The sequence below is a fragment of the Parasteatoda tepidariorum genome, chromosome 5 (assembly GCF_043381705.1).
Source record: "Parasteatoda tepidariorum isolate YZ-2023 chromosome 5, CAS_Ptep_4.0, whole genome shotgun sequence".
Taxonomy (NCBI): Eukaryota; Metazoa; Arthropoda; class Arachnida; order Araneae; family Theridiidae; genus Parasteatoda; species Parasteatoda tepidariorum.
Window position 1 is genome coordinate 67,090,766 of NC_092208.1, and position 23,111 is coordinate 67,113,876.

Below are 23,111 nucleotides of genomic sequence, written 5' to 3' on the forward strand. Positions count from 1 at the left end.
TTATCTATTTCTTTCGCCAACAGTTTCGCCAAGTATACAAATACCGGTGATGGATCGTGCTGAAACACCTGGGGCAAAGAAAAGATTTGTTCTTAGATTAGAGAGTAAAGCGCCATCTGATCAAAGTGTCGTAAAATTCAGAATTATTTTTTTTCTTCTTTTTTTTTGTAGAATTTGTTTGATGACATTAAATAAGTGAAAACATATATAAACTAATTGATGCATGTAAAAATGCGATTCACGCGTTTTAAAGAGTCTAGAAAAAAAATAGAATAGATTTTAATTTTTGTAACTGATAGAATTTAATTTTTGTAACTTTTTTTTTTCCATTTTTTTTTTTGTTTTTTTAGTATATAGAACAGGGGTTTCCAACTGGCGGCCCGCGGGCCACATCCGGCCCTCGAAGCCTTTCTTTGTGGCCCGCGAACTAAAATATATTAGTTTTCTTTTTTTGCGGACAATTTTCGTTAAAAATCTGAGGGTTTAAAATACTTTTTCCGTTAAAAAAAAAAAAAAGAAAGAAAAAAAACCTAATTTTTACATTATCTGTGAAATTTAACATACCAACGGTGCAAAAAAAAAAATTTCTCAGGTTTTGCATCCAAGAAAATATTTATTCAAATACAAAAATAATCGTGTGAGTTGCTCTTTTTCCTTTCGTTTTTTTTTTTTTTTTTTTTTTTTTTTTTTNATTTTAGCATGTGCGTATCAGAAATTTTCTCGAAGAAATTCTCCTATTTAACTTTTTGAAACCACTCATTGTGGACGAAATTATTTACATTTGTAAATTTTAAAAGGCATAAAAGAGAGAATGAATATCATGTTTTATTTAAATTCCTTGAATTGAATAAATGAGCGGAAAAGAAGAAAAAAAATTAATTTCAGGTGCTCGAGAATTTTGTTGTTGCTATAATTCCTAATAAGTCAAAAAAAATTTAATTTATCACTGAATTAAATTTAAAAGGAAAAAAAAAAGCCTGTCACTAAATTTCTGATTAAGAGAAGATTCAAAATGATACGTAACAAGCATTATTTGTAATGCTTGTTATTTCGTTTTTTAATATTAAAAAAAATACTTTGATAAAAATCTGACAGTAATATTTAATGTTCCTTCAAACATAAAAGAGTGCTATATAAAATTTTGATAAAGTTGTGGCCCGCAATTTGACTGGTGCTTTTAATTGCGGCCCCCGGCCTCATGTAAGTTGGAAACCCTTGATATAGAAGAAGGGAGGGGTGGCATCTGATCAATTTTTCGTAGAATTTGTTTATCATAAAATATATGATTACCAAACAAATTAAACAAGTTTATACAAGTTAAAAAGGTGGTATGCTTTATTAGCAAAAGCACATTATTTGTTAATTTTTGGAGAATCTAGAAGAAAAAAAATTAGAAAAATTAGCTGTTTACATAAAAGTTTTCCCCCATTTCTTTCTTTCTTCCTTTTTCTTTCTTTCCTCCCTAAAATTTTTTTTTTTAAATTTAAAAAAATTCAATGAAACGAATAAGATTTAGCGGCAAAAGATCAGAGCTATCGCATTTCTTAGGGTCTAGGCAGTAGGGCTCTAGAGGACCCCGGCCCTAAGAGATTTTTAAAAAAATTAATTTTTAGTATTAAAAGTTCAAAAACTTTGTTTTACGTTTTAATCATTCTTTCACACAATTGCTCAGCAAAAAACAATGAAGGTACTATCAATTTTCCTTCCTTTAATAATTAATTTTAATTTTTAAAAAAACAAATAATCTCTTAAAAATTGATGTTAAGAATATATAAATATGTACATATCTATGTATGTGCATATCTATATATGTACATATCTATATATGTATATTAAATCGCTTTAAGCTAAGATTCCATACCAATTTTTGTTAAATCACACAAATAAGTGATAAGTCAGTACTTATCAGCAAGTAACTGATTGCCACCACTAGAGTTTCGACTTGGTTTGTTGTTTTCTTATTATTATTTCTATTTACTTTTTTCGAATTTGATTCAAACTTAACGCTTTTTTCTATATTTTTAATTTATTTCCTTTTTTAAATTTTAGTCGACCTTTTTTACCCAAATTTTGTTCTACCATATAATTTTTATACCTCCTAATTCATTCTTTTCATTTTCGTTTATTTCTTTATTTTAATTTTTATCTATCTTCATTTATTGATATTTTTAATTAATAAATTAGTCATGGAATTAAATTTTCAGTTTATGAGAATTATTATATTATATTTTTACATTTCCTTTTATAAGAAATTATATACATATTATTCCGCTCTAACTGAAATAATTATCTCAATATGTATAAATAAAACTTATTTTCTAATTCTATTATTTTGATTTCTATGAATAGTGCGCTTTTGTTTGGGGCTTCTAATCATGTGGATATCACTTACCTTACCATTCCCTAAGTTACCATTTATCTAACTAAAGAACTCCTCTCACTAGCTTTCTGGAGCACCATCGGGGACTGTGGTTACAAATTTAAGCTATATTTAAAGTAGAAATGTTGGGTAATCATTTGAAGCAAGTTTTGACCCGGGTAGACAAGAAAAGTATCAAACGTAACCCTTATTACAACTTTCCATAACAGTAGAGTTATGGAGAAAGATCATTAGACAATGTCAACTTTCATCTATCAAAAGGTACCTCAAAATTGAATCAAGTTGTCTTATATACTAATGAATTGATGTTTAATAATCGTAGTGGTAGTTACGTCACAATATTCCCCCACCAGAATTTTATCAGGGATAGAATTCGATGAACGGATACCACTAATTGCTGTATTTGTGAAAGACCGGGAAAGCTGGATTAAGGTCACCTGGTTTTGAGCTTTAATCATGAGAGCTACATTAAGTACATGGTTGTGTGTGTGGCCACTTCTGTGTTGCTGTTAGCAGTCGAGTGTGTGCCGAAACCAGTTGTGTGTAAATGAGATTGAGAAGCAACAGCGTGAGGAGGAGAATGACGCAGTCACAATTAGCAAGTCAACTATTCAATGTGGACCATCCATCGAAGTAGTCGTGTTCATATCACGTCCGAAGGTCACCAATGTGGGGAAAGTTTCAATTCAAAAATTGGGACTAACTCTTCTTCGTGGAGGACTTTTTGATGAAATTAACCATCGTTTGCGTTACAAGAACAGGAAAACCACGTAAACTTCCCACTGTTAGTCTGACGACAAAGGTTTTTTAACCCATGCACAGTCCACCACTGGGAATTTTTCTCGTCAGAGCTGCGGTCGGTACTAGGCGGGAGCAGAATTCGGGTAAACCATCCACCGCTGGTATTCGAACCAGGGCTACCTCATTGGATGGCGAACGCTCTATCACCTAAGCCACTCACGGCTAGTTATATATAATGTATGTAAGAGTAGACCGAATTGCATCATCCATCATCATGTAATACTTCGGAGAATTTCATCATCTACTTCCTCATTGAAAGGCCCCAGCCACTCCAGACGGGAAAAATCCAGAATTGATAATTAACTCTTTTCCATAGAACAATCTAATTTCGCATTCATATTCGATTCGGCGACCCTGCGAGTAGGCAGCTCTCACGAATCATGATATCACTGTTAAACTTATTTCCTTTTTTCTATTAAATGTTAAGTTTGATTATTAAATTATTGTCGTTATTTCCGCTTATGCTGCACAAACTCCTACATATATGGAAGAGAAAAGCAGCAGGATACCATGGTAACGTAGAAGGTATAAGTATTGAGAAAGGGGAAAACGCTTTACCATGAGACGCCTATTTTATTTGCAAAGTGAATAGTAAAAGAAATAAGGTGAAAAATTTGACCGTGATATGAAGGAATTATAGCGGCGATTTGAAGGTAAATGGAATGCCATCACGCTAACTGATTATTGTTAGATGTTACTAAGACAAACCTAGCAAAGTGGTAAAAGTACTTTGAGGGAACGAAAAAACTATTCTATAATGATTTATGATTGTCTACTTATAATTAACAATTACTTGAAATCAGTGGGGTGTAGGAATACCGGGCTAACTTTTCGGATAGATGCCCTTGAATAGACAAGTGTAATAATCACTAAAGGGGTTGGCCCTTTCAATAATTATCAGAGAAAAACAAGAGCCAATTAAATAATTTTTTAAAAAAACGTTGCAATGAAATATCGATTTATAAAAATATAATTCCATTTTAAACTCATTTTTGCAGATACGGAAATTCTACTACAACAAAAAATTCTTTTGTTTTCTAAAATGTGAAGAGCATTCAAATTTTAATGTCAATCTTTATCATTGAATTTCTTTCAAAATCATACCTTTTTCTTTAAGAAGTACTCTGTCTGAACCATTTAAAATATTCAATTCCCTAATAAAATAATTGTAATAGAGTTTAAGTTGTAAGGTCCTTAATAGTCAAATGGATGTTCCCTTTGATTGCATGCCTAGTGGGGCAGCCAAAGTACTGGCGACCAAAGGTTATAACTAAAGGACAAAATTAGGAAATTTTGCTACTGGCCAGAGGTCAGTTGCAACATTTTTAACAGTAGCGACTTTTTAAAACATGCGGCCACTTTTTAAATAAATACAAAATTAATTGACTACTTTATTACAATACAAATTGTCTATCATTTAATTTTTTAAAGAAAAACTTTTTGTTAACATTTATACACAAGCAGAATAATTTCATTATTTCAAGTTATTTTTAAAATAAAATTTATCATAAATTATTTACATACAGCAACAGATCACAAATTTTTGTTTTGTTACATATCTATGTTAACGGACAAAACAAGTGTCATAGTACAATGGCATGCGTTATATAATAGTGTATATATAATATTATAAATTAGGAAGCGTTATAAGCTTCACTAAAAAGGCAAATCATGTTAAACATCAGGACCATATTTAGTTCTCATATTTAGTAATCATATAAGCTATCACATTCAGTATCATATAAGTTATTATGTTTAGTAATCATTCAAGTTATCATATTTAATAACTTGGAAGAGATTTAGTAGAGTGATAGGAATTCCTTAGATAACCTTTTATCTAATAATCTTAATAATCGGTTTTCACATATTTTTATGCATTATTTATCTTTTTTAAAAAAACTTTTTTTGAACAAATATTTTTTATACCATTTTATTTTATTAATCGTAGTTCAGAAGGAGGAGAAATATACGGAGTGTTTCGTAACTACAGCCCTTGATGTATGTTTTTAGAATCCTTGTCATAAAAAAGTAAATATATATATAGGTATATATGCCTATACCGAGTCGCAATTTAATATCTAAGCAGGTTATCGAAACCAGTGATTTTAATATCTGAGGAAATTTTCCGATATCGGAATCCGAACAATCAGCTCTAAAGAAGGCAAGGCTGAAAACATTAAAACCTGTTTGATTACCAATTTAAAAGAGGATTGTTGGAAACATCCCCAAGTTGCAGCAGGTGATCAAATGGGTTTGTATCTTTTTTCCATCTCACTTTCGTCATTAGCGATTCAACAGATTCCATTAACGTTTCTGTTTCTTCACCGGTTTTATATTAATTATCGACACCCTAATATGTATATTTTTAATACTTTATTTTTGACAAAGCATACAAAAGTAAAAATGAAGATCAGGAATTATTGAACACTGTATATTTTATAACCGTCGTTGAACAGCCGACCCAAATTTGAGTTTACGACTACCATTCTTAAACTCTGTAACCTTATAATTTTGAACCCAATCCAGGAGGTAACGGAACTCCTGGGTCAGTTCCCCACCCCCAGAGGTATTGATTTGCTTTTGGAACTTGGAGGACTTTCTGACTCTTTTAGCGTGCACCAATCACCATTTAATAGACCGAGAGTCTTCGGCCGGCTGGATATGTACTCCCGTCCTCACGAACACGAGTCCTATGTCCAACCAACAAGGCTATCCCGGACCCGAACACTCTGTATAGAAATCAGCGACGTACACCTTCAGACAAAGCATCACTAAATTCGTTCTAGAAAGAGCTTTGCTATTGCTTAAAAGATTCTAAAACGCGACTAGTGATAAAAGACTTGGTTTTAAAGAATTTTCGCATTCCATTATTTCATTCCATTTGCAATACAACGCGATCAATGACTTTAGTTAGCGACCGCTTAAACATTACGCAAATGTGATTTTTCCTAATTTTCGTTGGCTTGGGGGATAGAGTGTTCGCCTACCTGTGAGATAACCGGGTTCGAATCCCAAAGATGTCTGGTTGATACGAATTCCACACCCGGCTTGCACCAACCATAGTGCTGACTTAAAGTATAATCAGTTGTAGATGGATAGTGGGTTAGAGCAGCGGTTCTTAACCTATGGGTCGCGACCCAAAATTGGGTCGCGAAGCATATTTCTTGGGTCGCGCTGAGTCGAACCAAAAAAGTTAGTAATACACCAAATAATAAGTAATACCAACACCTCCTAGAAGAAGTCATTGTGGCTTACTCAGCCTAATTTTGACTTTTTTTTGGGTCGCGACATGAACATATTTCTCAAATTTGGGTCGCGGCTTAAAAAGATTAAGAACCACTGGGTTAGAGTACCCTTACTGTAAGGTTAACCATGGGAGGTTTCGTGGTTTTCCTCTCCGCGTAACCCAAATGCGGATTAGTTCCATCAAAAAGACCTCCACAAAGACAAATTTCTCGTGATATTTGAACTAGGAGTATTCTTGTCTTCTGGATTGAGTTCAAAATTACAAGGCTACGGAGGTGAACATTAGAAGTCTCGAATATTGGGTCCACAGTTCAACGACGGTTATAAAATAAAATAAAACTCCCTACTAAGCTTCCGTAAGAAGGTCGTAATACCCTCCCCTCCCCACTGTTATATGTAAATCAATACAACTACCTTTAAAAATTTTTGGAACTTTAAATAAAATATGCAATTTTGCATCTAACAAAATAAACATCTTAATTCGATTTATAAAATTTTTGTCACTCCTTGAAGAAAATTTTTTACAATTCTTCTTCTTTTCCCAAATTTAACTTTTATTTAACATTCGGAATAAACAAAGTGTAATTTAAAATGTTTTTTAATTGATAGTAAGGAGAGTTTAGAATAGTAGGCATGGCTCGTAACCCCCCCCCCTCTTCAAAGCTTGTCAGAAAAAAAATTTTAATTGCAAGGTCCTTTTTCTCTCTTAATGATGTTTGCAATGCGAGACAAACTGATTTTTTTTCTCCTTGTGCTGCCATCTGTCGATGATACTAAGATTTGCTGGAAGATAAATAAATACTCTGATATATATGGTGCTGCTATCTATCCTCCGTATAAAGAAGTTATCATTTTGATTTGAAAATAATATTCTAAATGTGGTGTAAACATGTATATTGATATCATATCTGCCCTTAATTATAGTCACTTAACTAGATATTTTAGATACATAAAGATATTTTCATAGCTCTAATTATGTATAAATTTTTTCACATTTAAATATTCAAAAATAAATTTTTTGCAAAAAGAAAATTAGCCTGCCAGATCATATGTCAAATAATCATTATGAAATGTAGCAACAATCAAAAAATTTATTACAAAAATCTAATTATGTAATTATCTTATTTCTAATGGAATAAATAGTAATGTATTACAATTTAATTTAATAGGAATGCATTACAATTTATTTCTCAGTTTTAAAATTTAATATTAATTAAATTAAATATTAATTGAATTTAGTTTTTTTTTTGCCGAATATTTCGATTTTTTTTTCTTTTGGGGAATTCTTTTTAAAAAGATGCCGCTCTCGCGTATCGAAAGGACCGAAATACTCCGGATTCTAATCATAAGTATAAATCCGCAATGCTACAATGCTTCAGCCAGTAGGAGTTTAAAATTGAAAATATAAAAAGTAATAAAGAATATAAAAAGAATTCGCAAAAATCACGCTCGCTCTAAAAATAATGTTTTTTTTTTTTAAATAAAAATACACATTATAATAAAATTATTACATTATAATAAAATAATAAAACGGTGAATGGAATTTCGATTTCCTTTTTTGGTACAAATTCAGATTTATAGCAAAAGAATTAATAGATCAATGCGATATATTTCTCCCACCTCCATCTTTTTTATTTGGTTTAAATGAATACGACTCAAAATTTTTAATTATTACATTACGCATTTGAAAATTTTAAATCAATCCCTGAAGTCTTCTCTTTATGGGTCACAACTTGCGCCGTAATATATATATGTAGCGTTTTGTTAATTTCTCTCGGCAATTATTGCTACGAATTTTTGCTTGTTTTTTTAATATCCTGATTTCGTTCATTACTCAGTTATTAGTTCTATCGATATTCTTAGGATTTTTTTAAAAAAAATACTGATAATATTACATTGGCGAAGTTCGAATCGTTGTTCGAATGAAGTATTGGCAAGCTTAATTTGTGCCGATAACATCGTAAATCAGTGGGGTGTTTCAATCTTTTTTTCAACAGTTATTGCTACAAATTTTAAATTTTTTAAAAATCTTGATTTTTTATGCAATTTTATTGCCCGCGAAATCGCACACTTGATTACTTACTTTCAATATGATGATACCACAGTTTTTTCATTGAAGTAATCACTCTTTGTCAGTCATTGAAGTAATCACTCTTTGTCAATCAGTTCAATTTGCGTGTATCATGAATTCATGTAAGTGTTAAGTGGCGGATGCAGCGGGGGGGTCAGAGGGGTCATGACCCTCCCCCCCAAATTGAAAACAAAAAAAATAATAATAATAATCTTTTTAATAGTTTACAAAAGAAATAAAATATTTTAAAAATTATTTTAGGGGGCATATACACCTAGGTAGGTCGGAAAAATCGATTTTTTTTTTCCATCTAATTATGTTCTTCACTGTTTCAAGAATCATAATCCAAAAGATTAAGACGAAATTCGTCATAGTTTCATTGTAAACATTAATAATGTTGAAGCGCGCCGAGTGCGATTAAATGGACTCGGATTATTAAACATTCCCCAGGAAATTGATTTGGATATTGAAAAAATCATTGACAGATTTTCCAAAGTTCCTAAAAAATGCATTACATTTATTATTTAAAGATGTTGAATACTTGAATTATTTATGTATTGCTCTATTGCTCATTATGAAAAAAATAAATGAGAAGATTAGCATTAAAAACCCCAGTTTTTTTTTTATTTTTCAAAAAAAAATATTTAAATTTTTTTTAATAATTGGGGGGGGGGATCTGAGTCTATGACCCTCCCCAGGAAAAATTTCTGGATCCGCCCCTATAAGTGTTTCGTTTTTTTTTTTATCAGTCGAGTCGAACATTACAGTAATTACTTTTTAAAGCTATGGTTCTATGGTTTTTTCAATTGATTTTTTTGGCAGTTATTGCGATTACTTTCAAAATATGATACATTATTAATACGATATTATTTATTACAGCAAGTTAATTTCGAAGCGAAACACGCATTTGAGTAACCCTTTTTTGAACATTTGGCTTACAGTGATTTCGTCTTTTCGATCTTTTTCTCGGAAGTTACAGTCAAAAATTTAACAATTTTTCATTTTCCTTTCATTTTTTTTCTTTTGTGATGACGATATACAAAACGCGAAAAATGGAGTAATTCGTACGATTTTACCCCTTCAAAATGCGAGAATAACGCCCATAATATTAGTAGAAAGGGTATTCTGTTATAAGTAGATGAAAACAAATTATTAAATTTGCAATTAAAGAAATTATTTACAGTTTTATTCTATGCGTATTAGGCCCCCCCCTTTTTTTAACCTCTTTTCGTTAACACAAATCACTTCAGTCTCTTTAAATTAGTAACATATATAGGCGATCGCAACACTCGAATGCGCCAACTGGGGAGAAGACCGGTTCCATGCTTTTCTTAATATTTTTCGTATTTAACAGTTAAAAGTATTTTTTTTTTTTTAAATTTTCATTATGCTTTTTCTTAGAACTATGTTTAATGTAGTTTTCAGTTCCACATAGTTTCCTGACTTAAAAGATTTTAATCGAGTTGAAAATCCAGTGTAGCGTATTGTGGGGAGAGTAGTATTCGACCATGTCAACCTTCATCTATGAAAAGGTACCCCGACATAGAGTCGAGTTAACATGTCTTATATACTAGTGAATTGTAGTTGTAATTTTGTAGTGGTAGATACGTTACAGTACTCCCCCACTAGAATTATATCTGTGATAGAATTCGATGAATGGATACCACTAGTTGAATCATTGCTGTTTTTGTGCGAAACCGGGAGAGCTGTATTAAGATCACCGTACTTTATGAGTGCTGAATGTGAGAAGTGTATTAACTTCACGGTCGTAGTCGCTCCAGTGTTGCCTTTAGCAGTCGAGTGTATGCAAGCCGGCGTTGTGTGTGATCGAGATGAGACTGAGTAGCAACTGCGTGAGGAGGTGGATAATGATGCAGTCACAAGTCAACTGTTCAATGTGGACCATCCAACGAATTAGATGTTACTGCCGATGTAGGCGTATCCAGATAAAAGTGGGCGTTTTTGCCAAGGTAGGCGTGTTCACATCACGTCCGAAGGTCACCAATGTGGGGAGAGTAGTATTCGACCATGTCAACCTTCATCTATGAAAAGGTACCCCGACATAGAGTCGAGTTAACATGTCTTATATACTAGTGAATTGTAGTTGTAATTTTGTAGTGGTAGATACGCTACACGTATCAAGCTATATTAAAGAACTGTTCAGTTTATTTATAAAAAAAATTATCTTTTATATATATTATCTTTTTTTATATTTTTAGACTTTATACCAGAAAGAAACTAACGTACTTCCTTCTTCTATGACTCTCCACACGCTAATGGTGAAATCATGCGAAATGTTGCCATAGGTAGAGAGTTCTCCTTTACTCCATCTGTAGCCCATTTCGATATCATTGGCGATATCGCCAATAATTGTTACTATTAAAAATATCTTGAAGAAAGATAATCGTGCTAGGATGATTTGTCGAAAAAAGCAGGGGGAAATTCTGCCTCAGGATGGATTTCTAGCAGTCAGTCCGTTCAACCGATTGACGAGATGAAATTTCAGACATTCGTAGGAAAGAGCTCGAGATTCTGAGAACGACAGCAAAGTGGCACTCACGGCTACGGTTATAGGTACAGAAATTCGAAATTTTCGAATGACATATTCAAAAAATTTTTGTAACAAAATGTTCAGAGCATGAAAAAACCCTAAACAACATTGGAATGGCAAGCGTAGAAACCGACGCGCTATGCCAAACACACAAAAAGTAGCTCTGCTCACGCTCTATAGAAAGCAACGTTTTTTTCATGACCACCCCTTAAATTAATTGCTATAAACTAATATTTTTTTAAAAAAACTATAGAAGCTATTATTCAAATTATTAATTAAGTAAATAATATACTAGTTTTAAACTGTTATTTCATAAAAAAGCAATACAGGCAGCTACTAAAAACTATTAAACAAATTAATAAAAAATAGTACTGTTAAATCTACCTAAGTTGACCTCTTACTTTTACGACGGTGCACTCTTCATTTGTAGGCAACTTACTCAGAGACTCACCTTAAAGAGGAGAATGAGTCACTGTTTTTATTATCATTTCTTAAATCATTGCTGTCATGTTGCCTATCAAAAGGAATATAAATGTAATTTAATTTTTTAACCATGACTTTAAAATTTTATTTCAAATTTTAATTTTATTAAAATTTTAATTTTATTAAAATTTTAATTTTATTAAAATTTTATTTTATTTTAAGAAATAGTAGTTCTATTATTTAAAGAAAAATTCAAACAGTAAAACTATAAAATAAACAAATAAAAAACAGTGCAGTTGAACTTGCCTAAGTTGATCACGTACGATGCAATCAGCTCTTGTAGTCAACTTAGACAGGAAGAAAATTAATTTTTTATTATTACTTTAAAATTTTATTTAGCTTTAAAATAAGATTAATTACCAAAATGAATTAAAAAATTTTACATAAGCACAGTCTTAAAAAAATACTTATTTAGTTTTTTAGCATGCAAATTACTCATTGCAAAAAAATTCTTAATATATCTTTACACAGGAACCTATGTCATTACTAAACTTAATATTGCACTCATTTAAATATTTTAAAACTTATATTATTGCACTTATGAAATAAATTTGTTGACTCTTACGATGCTAATGCATAAGCTGATTCCATTAAAATATTCCTAACAAAGTTCTTCCCTCCCGGACAACTTTATGAAGGTTTCCGAATAACATACAATAACTAAATAAACAACCAAGAAGAAATTAATCGATACCATCATAAATTTTGTAAATTTCTTTTTAAAGCTTTATATATTCGTGTGGGAAAATTTTATTCAGATTTTGTATATTTTTATGTTAAATATTGAAATAGATGGTTTATTTTAGAAGTAAAACACGCGGTATTTACATTCTTTTTATTTTATTTTCGCTTTGCAGTTCTTCGGACGTATGTTATTTAGCGAGTATGATAATGTAAAACAACCTGACACCATGTGCTTAGAACAGAAAACAAAAATTTTGGAGCAATTCCCTTGAAATTTAATCCAACCATTATTCAATTTGCCATTTAAATAGCTAAGCGGATGCTGATTTCCTGTTTTTGTTTTTTTAAAGTGTCTATGAACCCTCAGTAAATATTATCAATAGTTTTGTGAACTTAACTTTTTGCATATGTTTATTTGTTACCTGATTTATTATTTGTGTTTAAAAGAAAAATCGTCATAAGAATCATTATTTGAAAACCTGCCATTCCAAGACGTAAGAAGTGTCATTTGCAAAAGTAATCGCTATCAAACACTTTTTATTTTGCAAACAACGTATCAAGTTCGAAATTTAAACCTAAATGATAATTTTAAAAGAACTTAATCTAGCAGCTCTAGCAATATGCTAACACTAGCGTATGATGGTGCATGGCTTGCACTCAGGGCCGGATTACCCATTAGGTCAGACAAGGCCATGGCCTGGGGCCCCCAATGATTAGGGGCCCACTTAAAATAGATTTTTTGAAAATAAATTTAAAAAAATTAAGAAAGACAATGAATTTTCAAATTTTTTCAAAATATTATGATTATTTTTGAGTTCTAATTTAATAAACTAAAGTAAAAGTTAATTTATTGTTATTTATTTTAATTTTAAATATGCTTTCTTAAATGAAAAGATGCATAAATACTTTTATATTGGAATAAATAAAAAATATACGAGAAAAAATTCAATCCAAGGGCTCCAAAAATTTGAATGGCCTAGGGCCCCGCGTATGCTTAATCCGGCCCTGCTTGCACCATTAACAAACAATAATAATTAAAAAGAGGCCAAATCAGAACTGCTTAGAAAGCAATTTCTTTACAGATCTAGCAACCATGTCACCTTTATTATCAATACTTAATATCATTAATATCTTATGAAATACAGCAGATTTGAGCTCATAAATTATATAATTTTTTTTTTCAAAACAAAATGATCTGTTTAGAAGTACCGCCTCACAGAATGAGCTATAGCAAGCAGCTGTATACTTTCTAGAGTGAAGTAGTGCAGGTCAAGAGGACCAGATTGCTGTTGTTCACATTAATATTGAAAAAAAAAAAAAAAAAAAAAAAGCTATTGAGAATGGTCCATATTCTCTGAATAACTCTCTAATAAGTTTCATCCCGCAGTGGCTGATCGTTAAGACACGGTTCCCAGCAGATCACCGAAGTCAAGCATCACTGGCTGCGGTCAGTGTGCGGGTGGGGGAAAACTTGGATCAGTCAGGGACCGAGGATGTGCGGTATTGGTCCTCGTTAAACTGTTCTACCGTAAAGTGCTCGACTGCGTGAGCAGGTCATCGGACTACCGACGCGGGGGTGCCGTACCCTCTGCAGAGGATCAAAATTGTGGTGGCATGTCTTCGGATCATCCTCAGGGATGCTTCCCAGACCGTTGCTAATAGCCCATTGTGCAGCTCTAGTGCGACGTAAATGAACTACAGCAGCAACAACTCTAATAAGTTTCTCCTTTTCCTTTCGACGACAAATGGCATATAGTTAGAATGCTCCTATAAAAGCTAACATTAAATAAGGAACCATTCTCAATTTCTGAGAGATTTTTTACCAGCAAATGTGAATGATGAAAAATCTGCCAGAAACTATCCAAGGTTCTCACTGCATCCGACAGAATGTTTAAAAATTACAGGCACGAACTTCTCACGCAGCTGCGAAGCACGTCCGCGCGCAATCTCACATGCGAATTGTATGCAGTAGAAACAGTTCTTAAGAGATACTCTTGGGGTTTACAAAAATTGTCAGGCGGAAGCTTTAAAAATATCCGATTTTTATCAACAAACCTTCAGACAATTTTTACACTGAAACTGATCCCGAGCAATTTTTTATTAAAAGGTCTCTAGTTATGATATTACAAGTATACGTCTGTCGTATAATTTTACTGATTTTAGCCCAATCCTGACGGGTAAAGAGAAAATCTCTCCCCTAAAACTTACAGTTAAAAGAGTTTTTTCTTCCTTTAGCTGAAGAAAACGGCTTTATCTATGTGAATAAGGTTTTAGATAAAGAGTAATTACCAAAATATTTTCTCGTTTAACAAAATACAACTCCTGCAATGTGTGTTAAAAAACTTATCATATTGACGAGAAGCTTTATACTGAATGTGTGTGGTACATTTTTCACACACAGTAGTAATTAAAAATTTATGTTCATAAAACAGCCGACTTATATATGAACATAGATATTAGTTTACAAAAACTTCTTCACTCTCTATAGCTAGAAAAGTATACTATAATTTTATAAATACACTATAATTTTCATAAAGGAGGAAATCCTTATTCATGCAGTACATGCCATGAAACATTTACACAGGAAGATAGTTTAGAGAATCATAATCTTCTTTATTGTGGAGGACTTTTTTATTGATGCTGAGTATGTGATAACATATTTTTATAGAATCATGTTCATTGTGGTGAAAAAATGTATTCATAATGTGTGTGATCCCACATTCTCTTTAAAGAAACACGTTGATTCTTGAAAAATAATCTTATTCATGTTGTGCATGTGATCACACATTTCCTTTAAAGAAACGCTATCGTATTCATAGAGAAACCTTATTCTCGCAATATGTGTGATAAATCCTTTGCATTCAGACTTAAACTAAGCAAGCAATTTCCTGCTCGTATTGGAGAATCACCTTATTTATGCAGTGTGTGTGATAAAGCATTCTCACAGAAAAGTCATTTAAAGGAGCATTCCCTTATTCATACTGGAGAGAAAAATTATTCTTGCAGTGTGTGTGGTAAAAAATTTGCTTCTAAAAGAAGTTTAAATCGGCACTATTTTGTTCATACCGGTAAAAAACCTTATTTATGCAGTGTGTGTGGTAAAACATTCTCTCAGAAACATCTCTTAAATGTACACCTTCTTTTTCATACTGGAGAAAAGCCTTATTCCTGCAGTGTATGTGATAAATCTTTCACACGTCAAGCTTCTTTAAATCGACACTATCGTGTTCATAGCGAAGGAAATCCTTATTTATGCAGTGTATGTGATAAAACATTCTCACAGAAATGCTTCTTAGATGAACATTCTCTTATTCATACTGGTGAAAAACTTTGTTCGTGTAATGTGTGTGGTAAATCGTTCTCTCGGAAAAGAAGTTTGAATCGACACTATTTTGTTCACACTGGAGAGAAGCTTTATTCATGCAGCATGTGCAATAAAACATTCTCACAGAGACGTTTTTTAAATGAACACTTTCTGGTTCATACTGGAAAGAAATCTTACTCATGCAGTGTATGTAATAAATTTTTCACACATAAATCTAATTTAAATCAACATTATCTTGGTCATACTGGAGAAAAACCCTATTCATGCAGTGTGTGTAATAAAACATTCTCACAGAAAGGTCACTTAAGTAAACACTCTGTTGTTCATACTGGAGAGAAGCCTTATTCTTGTACCATATGTGATAAGACATTTACACAGAAAACCAATTTAAACAGACACTCTCTTATTCATACTAGAGAGAAACCCCATTTATCCAGGGAATGTGATAAATCTAATGATAATCAATGGGTGCACTAAAATATTCAGACAGAAATCTATTTTAAAAAGACTCTCTGATTCATATTGAAGAAGAACCTTATTTGCTTTTCATTGATTCTTATGCAAATAAAACTAGTTTGAAACTAAGACTTGAAGTACTTTAAAGAGATTGTAAAATTTGTTACAGTACATCTGGAAAACAACATATGAAAATTGTAATAAAATTTAGAAAGAAAAAAAAATACAAATATAATAAATTTTTTAAGTTATTAAAATAATTATAAATACATTACAAATAATTTTATACTGCATTTTGGGCTCACAGTGATAAATGTGAGTAGGGTAAATACTAACCTGTATTTATAAATGGATATTTACCCAAAGTAAGTACCTAAAATCAGAATATATAGTCATTTTGAAGCACAGTTTTCTGAATTGAATCTTATCTGAATATATTGTAAATGTCTTTAATTAATGCAACTAACAACATTTATAATATTCTAATTTTTAGAACACTCTGTTAGCTATTGCTTATTCATTATCTCTGTGTAATTATTAGTGATATTTATCAAAGCATTAAATTTCAAAAATAATTTTTTTTCCTCTAAAGTATTTACCGTATAAAGTACATGACTTTTAAAATTATTTTTAAAAAAATTAAGGAAAATTTTAAAATCCATGATTTTTAAAAGGAGAAAATTAAAATATTTTTGTCACACCTAAAATGAGAAGTATTACAACAAAAAAGAATTTATTTCTTTTCAGTCATCTTGAAAAATGTAAGATTTTTAATTTACTTCATTCTTTATAATGACATATTTTTACAATATTAAAATTTAAATTAGACATAACACACAAAATAGTAAATGAAAATTTTAGTTTAAATAATGGCAAATACTTTGTACAACAGAAATGCCAAGCTAAATTGCATACATAAATTCTTATTGTTAAGTTAGTTATTAAAAGATTTGGACTACAATGGGTTTTGGTGTTTTATAAATTCTACTTTAAAATATATATACTATATTTATCAGTACAACATGTCAAGAATTATGAATGTTTATCATTGTGTAATTCGATGTTTTTATTATTATTATAATTATATCCCTTTTTTGTTTACTCTTTTCCCCATATTTTTTTTAAGATTTTTTTAAAATCTTTTTAAGTATTTTTTTTCTCTTCAAAATAAAGCACTTTCTGCTTTAACTTTTTCTTCAGCTCTTTCAATCTCTTTAAATTTTTGTTCTTTTTCTGAAGTTATTGCAAAAAAGTAATTTATTTCTCCTCTTTTTTCCAACTTTTTAGTCAATGTAAATGTATCTTCGAAATTTCTTTTGATTTTCCAGTACCCTTTCTAGAATTCCACACTGGATAATAAATGAGTAAAAGGAGTTTCGAAGTTTGAGTAAAATCCATCTCTCATTGACTTATATCTAGTGGGTCTTCAGCAGTACTTACCATTTACTCATGGAACCAATTGTTTTTGCAACTAACAATGCCTCGAGAGGACTTATATCAAAATCAGTTTTCAAGATACTTTCATTATCAATGTTGGTTGTGTTAGCTTCAGTGCCAAAATTTGATTAACCAAATGTTCTTCTTGAAATAAATCCTTCAATATTGAGAAAAGCACAGGCTATTGGATATTTGGGAGATTAAACTTTTCTGTTGTCAATGCTCCTTTAAAAATTTGCAACATAACTTGTGAGATTTCCTTCTCAAGCTTCTGAAGAAATAGTGCATCGTTTCGCAAATAATAGTGCATCGTTTTGCAAAAAATAGTGCATGTATTTTGTTGATAAGTTGTCTTGCTCATTAACTCTTGGTGTCTGTTTTGCATGCATTTGTTACAGTCAACGTTTTCTACATCGAATGGAAAAATATTGCATTTCATAAAAGCATTTTAACTTCATCACTTAATGCCTCAAAATCTTATTTAAAATTGGATGTAAAATTTTCTTGACGTATTGTTTTACAATTCTTTTGTTTTCGAGATTTAATGGGAGATTTCCATGAATTAGGTAGAAAACTAAACCAGAAAATTTGTTTTGATGAACAAAACTTGCTCAGTTTCAAATTGATATGAAATTTATACCTATCCAGAAGAAGCAAAATAGGGAATTTGGTAGCATTTTTAATTAGCCATGGGTAGAAACGTTTGCAATATATTTGTAAAATGTTGCTGCGGTCATCGTTTCATTTCATTAATCACTTTTTCCAATGAAATATATAGCATGGACTGATTCTGTAATATATCAGGGATTTCTTATGTAAAGAAAAACTACCAATGGAGGTACTTTTTCTTTCCTAGGTACTTTAGAATATAAATTCTTCTAATTTTTAGGGCCAAAGATTTTTCCCGTTTAAGGTATCCGTTTTTGTATTTTTAATATAATTTTGATGTACAATATGTCAAAAGGTACAAGAAAATTAAAATTTTTCTTTCATTTTCATTAACTTGAAAAATTCCAGTAAAGGAACCAGTTTGGTAATCCAGTTAATAAACACCCCCTAATCTCAGTACTTACTTATGTTATGATGCTTAAAATAAATAAAACGTAACTTCAATAACCATATTTTGAATTCTTTTTTTCACAATGAGAAAAAAAAGCATTATTATATACAATTAATTGTACTTTAAACGGATAACTACAAATACTGACCTTATAATTTTGTCAAAGAAACAAGGCGTTGAACAGATACTAACAAATTCAAAACTTTTTCCAGAGAAGACTCTAAGACCAGGTAACTCAATGCATTGTAAGATGCCTTCCTATTGTTTGGTAGTAGGCTACTGTTACCAATCAATCTAAATTAAAACGTTTAAAATTTTATTTTTAAAAAATATTTATGAAATGTTACTTTACCGGGGTGTGCTTCTTCACTGGTTGGTTTACCCTATATTGTCTTAATCGTAAAAGAAATTTTCTGAAGTGTTTCGCAGAACTATTTTACCAACTATTTTTATTAAATTTTAACATTTTTAAAAATCTTATTCTTTGCCCTTTTACGTTTATTATTTCTTCATTAATATACTAATAATTTTTTTTACTACTTTAATTTAGGTTTTCTTTAAAGTAAAGCTCCTTTTTAAATTATAGTCGTTTTTTTTTAAAAAGAATTATTGTCTGCTAGCTAAGAATAAAACCTTGTTAAGAAATTAAAAACATTCCGCTGTTTAAAATTTTTAAACCAAATTTTTAAGCATCTTAAAATATCTCAGTATCTTAAATGTCCTAACATCTTAGTTGTGAAATTAAATTTTTAATTCTCTGACCACGTGTGACTCACTAATTATTTCATTATATCTGTTACTCTTTCTTTATGATACCAAGTAGATTTTTTCCTGATAATATACTAAACTGTTTTCTTTAATTTTTTGCTTTAGCACGATTCCCAAGATATTATTGTTGTATAATTTGTTATCAGGAAAATGTCAGAAATGAAGCAAAAGAAATTCCAAAATATTAATTAGTAATTAGTGACTAAATAAAGAGTAGGTTAAGAATCATATAATTCTTCATAGGTTAACATGGGGAACGAGGAAAGTAGAATCTCACTCCAACACACCCTTAAGCAGGAAATACTAAAAATTGAAATTTGTAAGAAGATTCCGAAGCCGTGCCAATTTTAGAGGCATCTGATTTTAAAAAAATGCTATAACGCAATTTCCGAACTTATTTTAATAAAAAAAAAATTTAAAAACGTGGCAAGAAGGCTAACATACTTTTTACAGAAACTGAAAACTAATTTTTCCTATATTTCGTCAAAAGAGGATATGAATGATATTGCTCCAAGCTATCTATAATTGCTATCTATAATTTCGCTATTTCCAGAATGAAATCTGTTTGATCGAAACATATTATTCCTTGAAAATTAAAACTAAGAAAATATTAACTTTTTTTATTTATGCAAGCTTATTCCATTTATTTAATGATAGCGGTATTAAGGTAAAGGATATGCGATGGAAGCCCCGTTTACTATTATACTACAAATGCATTAAATCATGTAGCTTGAATAATTTATTTTAAGCAAATTATTTAATAATTTTAAGCAAAGAAGGGTGTAAAAATAAACTCAATCGAAATACTCCGAAAGTATACCCTAAAATATATGTCGAATAAACTTTGGAATCGATATATAAAAAATACCTTTTCAAACAACTTCGAGTAGAACAGAAATGCTAACTTGTTTGAAATAGTTCTCCTTGTAACTATTTAATTTCGATTCCTGGTTCTAAGGGACATTCTATTTTCACATTCGACTTTTGAACTTTCAATTGTCAACGAAATTTTTTTATGTCCTTAGATTAAAATGTTAAGTCTTGCAGCAAAAAAAAAAAAAAAATGTACCGCATTAATTTTTTTACAAAGTAGTGGATTATTATTTTTTGCAATCTAAGAACCTGTGCCTATAACTTATGTAAAACTATTTTAATGTCGAGTGAAATAATTTAATATGTTGTGTAACTAAATGGATAATCCCAAGAAACTGAATCGAAAATATAAAAACTTCATTGATTTAAAAAAATAATAGATGATAATAAAAATAGACATGTTTTGAGAGTCCAATAATAAAAGTCACAAGTTATTCAAAGCTGACAAGTCTTGAGAATGGGCGATTATATTTGAACGCTGGAAACATGTCGACTTTTACTTCCCTCTTCATATTTTTTGAAGCCAGTTGAGCTTTTATCGTCAATTATACTGTTTTAGATTAGGGTCTTGATCATTATTTTGATAAGGTTTTTACACTCGTTAAAGTAAACATATGCATTTTAATATTTTAACAGGATTCATGTGGTCTTTAAAAACGTAAAAGCATTAATATTGTAAAAGTTACATTTAACTTAAAAATTAAAATTTTGAGACCAGATATTTTGAGTTGATGAAATTAAATATTTTATCTTTTAAGTTTTTGTGCCCCCACTTAAGAATCTTACGAGCTCTGTTTGAAAAGAGAGTATCAGGTATATGTAAGAAAACAAAAATAATCATAGTAGCAGTCAGTATTTGGTGGTAAATGTAATTTATCGTAATTGAAGAATATGCTGTGCGACATTTTATGGTGAATTTGCGAACGTAAGTTTCAGAATGTATCGAAACATGAGGATGCTATTTACTAATCATCTTTATCAAAAGAAAACCATGTAACCTAAATATCTAGCAGAACGAAGCGATTTTTTTAAACAATGAATCATACAATATGCAACATATTATTTCAACATCTTATTCTTAAACATAACATATTTCAGTGTTTTTAAGATGCCACTAAACATTCCTTGAGTTATAGAAAAAAGAAATATCGTAAATTATAGAAATCCTTGTGAATGCGCATTAGAATTACTGTACAATCTACATTTTATTTTTCAAGCACTTTTTTTCCCCTTCAAACTCTCTTGCCTAGAAGACTCGATTAAAGCTGTAAAAATGATTGTCCCTAAAATTTTGTATATAGCTATAATAAGTTATGTTAATTTGATTTTAGTATGAAATCCTCGAATTAATATGGCAAAAACAGCATATTCTAAATAATATCAGATAAAAATTTCACGTATTTGATTTCTAAAATAGAAAATCATAAATAATTTATAAATCGACTCAGATTTTCTTTTCAAAGGAGATTAATATAATTTTTTTTTTGCTTTTTTGACAGAAATCAGCTTAAAAGTTGTCTATTGCCTAGAAACTTCGAGATATTTTCTATTAACAATTAATTAAACATCTCCGAGCAATCACAGAACATAATTTAATTTTTTTTACAGTCAGAGCTTGGTTGCTTAGCAACCTAGTAAAATTAAGCGTACCTCTTTTGAATTAGTCAATGGGTTATCTTAAAATATTCATTTGCGCAGGCGACTTTTTTTGGCTGTCTTCTGGACAATCGCCAAATATATAAACCTTTTTTGCGACCCAATTTTTTTAAAATTTTGTCTAATTCAAGTGTCTAGATTCCAAAAATGTCAAAAAAAATATATGTTTATTCAGAGAAAGTACGTTTTTGTGTCATATTTCGTAACGTAATTAATAGTTAGCACTAATTAATTAGCATATTTGAGGTCACCCCCAGGAACCATTAAGATTGACACTTTGTTCGTGAAAATCCGATCATTAGAACGAAAGTTATTCAGGGTGATTCGTTTTGTTTTTTTTTGCGGACATACATCGCTATTTCTTGCTGCTAATATAGCACGTTCACTGACCCACTGAAGATTTTTGTAACTTTGGGCGATATTTGGAAAAACGTTGTGAAAAAGTTCATCAATGGTTGAAATAATTTTACAGAAGTCTGTCGGCAGTATAATGCTTTGGGTGGTTTTATCTATTGCCATCATTCCATTACCAATATCCAACAATTGCTTTGCAAAACGTTCGGCTGATGCATCATGCTGTAGTTTAACACGCATGCTGGTCTTCAAGTTTAATTTTTGTGCATGTTGCCACAACGCTGATGATTTGAGACATGCGTTCGTCTTAAACAACTAATACTAAAGAAAAAAGATAATAATGCCGACTCAACTTGAATTTGCCGACTGGATAAACTCGGTGGAGGGTGACACACCCCTCTCACTCCCCCGTTGACGACGGACATGAACCTGGACCCACATAATGAAGCCGCTAAGTTCCCTGCAGATGTGTACATATGGATGGTGTTTTCAATGGCAATGTAAACAATCTCGAGCTCGGGACCTACTCTAGTTCCGGTTAAAAAGTTTTCAGCTGCTTACTACATGTTATTCTGATAGGCGATGTTTTCAAACGGATAATTTTGATCTTCTCCTTTCCTTNTTTAGATTAATCACCTAACTACGCAATTAATTTAATTGTAAAAATTGATGGTAAAGGTAATACAAAACGTTTTATAATGAACAAAACCAACTTTCATGTTCTACAAAAGATTATTTATTAAATCCTTGCTTATTGAATCCATATTTTCTTTTGTCTATATTCGTGCTTTAGATTAATCACCTAACTACGCAATTAATTTAATTGTAAAAATTGATGGTAAAGGTAATACAAAACGTTTTATAATGAACAAAACCAACTTTCATGTTCTACAAAAGATTATTTATTAAATCCTTGCTTATTGAATCCATATTTTCTTTTGTCTATATTCGTGCTTTAGATTAATC

General features: G+C 30.7%; 1 protein-coding gene across 1 annotated transcript; it reads left to right on the forward strand.

The window, feature by feature from the left end:
* The first annotated feature begins 15,055 nt into the window (after positions 1–15,055).
* Positions 15,056–16,018, forward strand: LOC107453157 (zinc finger protein 813-like). The gene has a single exon (XM_016069860.1). It carries the CDS (start codon positions 15,056–15,058, stop codon positions 16,016–16,018), a length of 963 nt encoding a protein of 320 aa, XP_015925346.1.
* The last annotated feature ends 7,093 nt before the right edge of the window (positions 16,019–23,111 follow it).

Bases quoted from the DNA above. Each gene is read 5' to 3' on its own strand.
- LOC107453157 (XM_016069860.1), top strand. From the start codon at position 15,056: ATGTGTGATAAATCCTTTGCATTCAGACTTAAACTAAGCAAGCAATTT.